Raw genomic sequence first — 6348 nt, forward strand, 5'->3', positions numbered from 1 at the left:
ATGCGTCTATGTTTTGTTTTGTTTTGTTTTTTCTATAAAGGACAGTATAGAGTAAAAGTAAAAAACAATCATTGAATGAAAACCAGAATCAGATGAGCGCACCCTTGAATTGATCCTACCAATTAGACCACCTTCCGGTGCGAAAGTGGATACGTGTTGACCCACGCCCCAAAGTTTTGCTATAAGTTATGTGCACCAGCAGTGTATTCATCATCAGGCGACTGACAGGTGAGCAGAATTACAACTCACTTCTACTGTAACCTCTTCCACGGACAGTCTTCCATCAACTACGAATCAACCATGAAGAAATCAGGATCACAGGTAAGCTGTCGAGACTAACTTAACATTATAGCAATAAACCTTTATGACTATTTGTATTTTCAAATTTGTTTTATATTGATTTCATTGCAAATTTTCCCGCTTTGATGTGCATGCAAGATGATTTATCAGAATATCCCACAAACCTTAAAGGGATTGTATAGTTTTGGTTGAGATCTAATTCCAGGTTTCCAACATATTTTGGTGAAATAATGAGAAACCTCTTAAGAGATATGAAAGAGCATGTAATTCTACGAGGAATTCAACGTTTATTTGAAGAAAATTGGTTTTGAAATAGCTGAGATATCCAAAAAGAGCACTTCTAATAAAGTGTGTGACCCACACTTTTTTACAATCGCTTTGTTTTAACTTAGTTTTTCAATGTTTCAGTCATTCCAAACCCGATTATTTCATCAAATAAACTTAATTCCTCTTAAAATGGTATGCTCTGTTCTGTATCATAAGCGTTTTCTTGGTATCTCGCAAAAAGTTTAAAGCCTAATTCTTCTCTACACCAATACTTTACCATCCCTTTAACATGTACATTTAGAAGAGTGTGTCCTCATTGCGAGTCGGATTTCGTGATAATTCCCCAAATACAAACAGCAGCAATAAACAGTTCCTCCCAACTATCACAAATTTAATGAAGGCAGTTATGACAATTAATGACGAATATACCGTTGCATCCATTACAATGAAATTAGATCGACACTGGTAATTTTTCGACATCTCAGATCTTCGTGCATTCAAAGCTCCTATGGTTTGATCCTGTTCAGTTAATATTCACACCTCAGCATTTCAAATTTCAAATCTTTTTTCGCCTATCATACCTCAGTACGACAGCTCTTCGGCTCTACCAGCATACGCCGAGATGGGGGCAGATACGGCGCCACCAAGAGCCTCGCATTTCTCCTCCTGGAGGATTCCCTGTACCGCTGTATTCGTTACAGCTCTTCTTGTGGCCGGCGCCATTACCACTGCAGTGGTCCACAAAGGGGGTCCTAACTGTCAGCAGCCAACCAACGGTGGTCACCCTCACGATCAGATCCTTGATCATGATGCAGTTAGTATAAGTTTGATATCAATATAAAGATTGCGTTCGTGTAATCTGTTTATCATGTCGTCATCAAGACTTTCGTAAATACGTACACATTGTGATCTCTATTTACTTGATACATTTATGATGGTGTATTTAAATAAATTGATAAATATATTTATATGTATGTAGTACTTGCCGCGAACGGGCGCACGGCCGCATACTGCCGCAGTTACTCTCTCTCTCACTCTCTCTCTCTCTCTCTCTCTCTCTCTATATATATATATATATATATATATATATTCATTTATATATAAGTCCCTTCATTGGGTCTGTTGTATTTACAGTGCTCTTAGAAACTGGCCTTTTCCTGTAAATATGAATAAAAGTACAATTTTTTATACATCATTCCTTTCTAGAAGTAAATCATCTTTACTGCTCCTGAGATAGCTAAGCATAACTGGGATGTTTTAGTTTTAAGTGAGGGTCCGTAGGAGAGGACCTTTATTCTCTTGAATGGTTTGCCTGTCAAAATAGACGGATAAATGAATGAATGAATAAATGAATGAATGAGAAGACGAAGATCTAGCAGTCTGCTTTAACTAATCTGCCAGAACGGCCTAGAGGTTCGCTAATCCGAAAATAAAAAAAAAGATTTGTTAATCCGAACATTTGTGGCGTTATTCCGAAGGTTCGTTATTCCCAGGATTCGTTAATCCGAAAGTAAAATTCGGAGTAACGAACCTTCGGAATAACGAATCTTCGGAGTATAGAGCCTGCGGAATATCGAACCTTCGGAATAACGAGTTGTAACCGACAAAATTTCTTTTGTGAGTAATCACATTCTCAATACATTAGGAGACGTTCATATCATTTTCCATGAATGTTAATTTGTGGTGTACGCCCCTCAATACAATTCATGCCCCGGTTCGGCATCAACCGTTTTTGAGGGTTGACTTTACGTAAACTAACTAATTTTTCATAAATAAAAATGCAAATCAAAATAACAGGTTCGTACGTAGGTCAATAAAGCTGTAACAACAAGATACATTTAGATATTTGCGACTGCAATATGTCTTTTCTTTTGTGCTGAAAGGGTATTTGGTCATAATTTTTTCTTAATGGTAACTCTGTCTCTTCATGAATTCATTTTGTTTCTATTTTTTCGGGGGTGGGGGTTGAGGTGAGATTGGAAAGAATTCGTATGAGTTATAGGTGCGAGCTTAGAGTGGTAGCTGTGTAGCACTGCCACTGCTGCTACAGCAAGATTTCACATTACACTACAAAGAGAAGTACCATCTTCCTGTCTCTTCTATATCATGACAAAACAGATACACTAGGCTATCACCAAATGACTATCAGATTTCTGATTGGTGTTATAATCATGTGATTTGCAGGTGACGCATTTGCAGCTGAAGGGCCGGAACGGGGTAACTGCCCCCGAAACTATGACCTACAACAGCGCCCTCAACACTGTCCTTATCAACGCTCCTGGTAACTTCAGCGGCGGTTCGCCAGCGACTATCGCGATTGACTTTGACCGGGTAAGGCATGAGGGGGATTGCGTCATGTTTCCTTCTAGTTTGATTATTAATTTTTTTTTTTTCTGAAAGGACGTTTACCTGATGACAAAGTACCAATGTAGGCTCCTCATAATGATATCTCGTAGCACTATACGTCATAGTCATGCTCTGGTTAAATAAATGATGCAGTATAAGAGTATCATATTCATAATTTCATATGAACCGCATACCAGGAGTGTTTATCCGGAACAGATAGCTACTTGAAGAATAAGCGAATTTAGTACACAGCACAGCTGGAAGATTATAAAATCGTTGAAAACATACCCAAATGGTATAATAAGAAAGTCAACAGCGCAACAAACGAAGATTTTCATTTTCTAGAATTGAGTTTGTATCTATATATTTGTTAGCATGGTTAGTGCGGAAAACAAAAGTATGAGAATGGAAAATGTTTTGATCCCTGCATTTCAGAAAGATGACATGACGTACATGTACGCACAGACAGACAGACAGACAGACAGACACACATACACACATACACTTTTCTAACGTATTCCTCATGTCATTCCCTTTCCCCATTATATTGTCAATATTTATCTCCATTACATTTCCTATCAGCATGTGGTGTTCGTGAGCGTCCATGATGAAAACACTTGCGTAGCTTTCGCCCTAGAAGACGAAATGGCGGAAATCGCGAAGAACTTGATCCGAAGCAAGGAGCCAAATCAGGTATTAAAGCCTATTCTAAAAGTCTGCGTTTTTGTGTACCACTGGATGAGGTAATTTGAGAACCTGGAGGGAACAAAACATGCAGATATTTTGCTCATCCTTCATCTAGTATTCTGTAGGGGCCTACCCAGATCAGCCCTATCAGCATGATCAGTGGTTCATACACTGTTAGCCTTAGTGGCCCGGGAACACTAACAAGTGAACAACTGATTCAAACAACGGAGAGTAACATTCAGATGTACAGTGTACATTACGATAAATAAATCGACGCAAAAATGTGTGCAATTAATGTGAAGTAAGTCATTAAAAAGTTCAGAGTACATTATTATGAAAAGCACAGGGATAGTGTGACATGATAAAGGGACACCAAGTTTACTAGTTTCAGGAGGGGGGGGGGGCGCTGTTTTGGACTTGGGGCTGGGGGGGGGGGGGGGAGCTGATTCCAATACGTACAGCATAGATTTGTGAAGGGGAAGATGTCATCGAAATATACCTGTCCTCTGTCAAGTTTGCTGTTACTATTTTTTTTTAATGTAACTTTTCTTGTTATTCAGAAATAGATAAAAGAGTTGGACAAAACTGAGTCCTATCACTTAATGTTAAATTTGATTCAATCTTTTTTACGAAGTTTTCAAATGGGATAGTGCTAATCAAACTTTATGGAATGAACTAATGTCATTTAATACAAAAAAAAAAAAGGTCCTTTGTATTATCTGTGAAGCCCACGTTCCCATTCAGATCCACTGTATACTGAATATAAGATCTTAAAAATCAATGATTAGATTTTCTTTCAACTGGGTCGGCTTATGTTTAATTACAAGGCAAATGCACCTCCAAAGTATTTTTATTTCAATATTTTCAAGAAACAAAGCTTGTCATAATTATCCCATTAGTCAGTCTAATGTCATGAGTTTCATTAACTCATGACCCCTTAGAACGTTATTGACTCAGAATACCTTTTTATATAAGGCGGTCCTATATTTTTGAATTCCTGAAGCTCTGAAATAAAAACAAACTCTCAAATTTTATATTTTTTTAAGCGCAAGTTGAAATGCTTTCTGCTAAATTCTCGCCCAGATATTCATTTTTATTAGTTGGTTCACAACAACCTTAAGGTTCATCATCAATAATTGAGAACCTTAGCAATGAAATACGCCATCTTATTTGCATAATCCTCGCTCAGCTGCGTGCAGCCTCCAGTGTCCGAAGCACCTCCTCAATTCCCTCTTCTGTTTTCCTTGTTCAGCATCTAGGCATTCTCTTCCTTTCTTTCCTATTTTTCCTTTTGTTCTATTTTGCCTCATTCTTGTCAATTGTATACCCCACAGTTAGGTCATATCATGTTGTTGTGTTTCTCATGTTTTTTTCCGTCCTTTTCTTATTCATTTTTGTGCAGTTATTTGTAATCATGTATTCTCATAGAATTCATTGAGTGGGCCTCTTAGTCCTATTTTCTCCAAACATAACTATGCATTTTGCCGGTATGCATAAAGTTATATATTTAACTATCATTTATTATTTTAACAGGCGAACCTATTCCTATGAGATATAATTCCTGATATTTTTTTCTATATTATGTTTTATTGAAAAAGAGAATGAAAATAAAATGAATTGAACTGAATTGAGTTGAATTTGATGTTATAATTATCATAATTATTTTATTGGTATGTTTTGCAAACCCCAATAGCAGCCTCTTATTCCTAGAGATCCACTGTAAGTTGATATCATGCATATTTGTAGGTTTATTTTGCAACTAGCTGACCGTGATTTATATCTTCTCTTGCAGGTCATCGACTTGGTCTCGGACAAGGCAGTGACTGGAAAGGACTATGTCGTCCAAACAATTCCGGCTGGCTACGTCCAGGCCACCAACGGCCCTGTCATCCGCGGGATGTGTAGCGGTCGACACTCTCAGTGGCTGGAGACGGCCGATGGAAGGATGTCCGGAAAGCAGAAAAGATCTATCACTTCTGGTATTACTTTCTGTCGCTACATATGCTATCCCCCAGATATATTTTGCTGCCCATGGTGGTAATAATGCTTTTACGATAGCCTATACGTCTATATGTCTCAACCCTGTCAACATTTGTATTTCTCGTGTTAAGGCAAATTAGATATTAGAAACGTAAGATTTTTGCAGACTACATGTTAATGTCTCAGCTATTTCTTCACAGTGTCTGATTCTTGTTCCAACGGATTTATTTGGTTATCTCTTTAGAACCGTCAAGTGCGTATTACAGCCACTAATTGTTGCGTACTAATGTTACACCTATAAACCTATATTACATTATTTTGTAGTTAATCCACAGAGAACCAAGGCTCGTTGTCAATATATACTCATAATATATCACAGTATATATCAGATATAGACCTTTTATCATACCTTTCTCTTTCAGAATGATTTTTGAGAATTTGCGTTAAGCATAATAAATGAAATGTTGGTAACGTAAGTTTGATTTAGGAAGTCAACGACTGTTAAGTGTATTTTCTCTATACCCTTCCCATGTGCTAATGCAACTTCAGTTGGATGTCCGGAACATAAATTGTCGAGGATCTAGACTTGAGAAATGTCCATTACATGGAAAGCTTGAGTTAAGAAATATGCAAGCGTCTCTATATTATTTGGGCAAGATTTTATATTCAGCATTAACTTTTGATGAGTAAACTCACATGGCCAAAATTATATCAAACAAGCAGTGCATTATATGTAATGTTAAAAGTCAAAACTTATAATAAAGAAGA

At 37.3% G+C, this 6348-nt stretch overlaps 1 protein-coding gene across 1 annotated transcript; it reads left to right on the plus strand.

The window, feature by feature from the left end:
- The first annotated feature begins 300 nt into the window (after positions 1–300).
- LOC140238659 (uncharacterized) lies at positions 301–5641 on the plus strand. Its single transcript, XM_072318559.1, has 5 exons — positions 301–321; positions 1154–1381; positions 2752–2898; positions 3496–3606; positions 5393–5641. The coding sequence occupies exons 1-5, from the start codon at positions 301–303 to the stop codon at positions 5639–5641; spliced, it is 756 nt and encodes a 251-aa protein (XP_072174660.1).
- Positions 5642–6348: the final 707 nt, after the last annotated feature.

Source organism: Diadema setosum, chromosome 15 (genome assembly GCF_964275005.1).
Source record: "Diadema setosum chromosome 15, eeDiaSeto1, whole genome shotgun sequence".
NCBI lineage: Eukaryota > Metazoa > Echinodermata > Echinoidea > Diadematoida > Diadematidae > Diadema > Diadema setosum.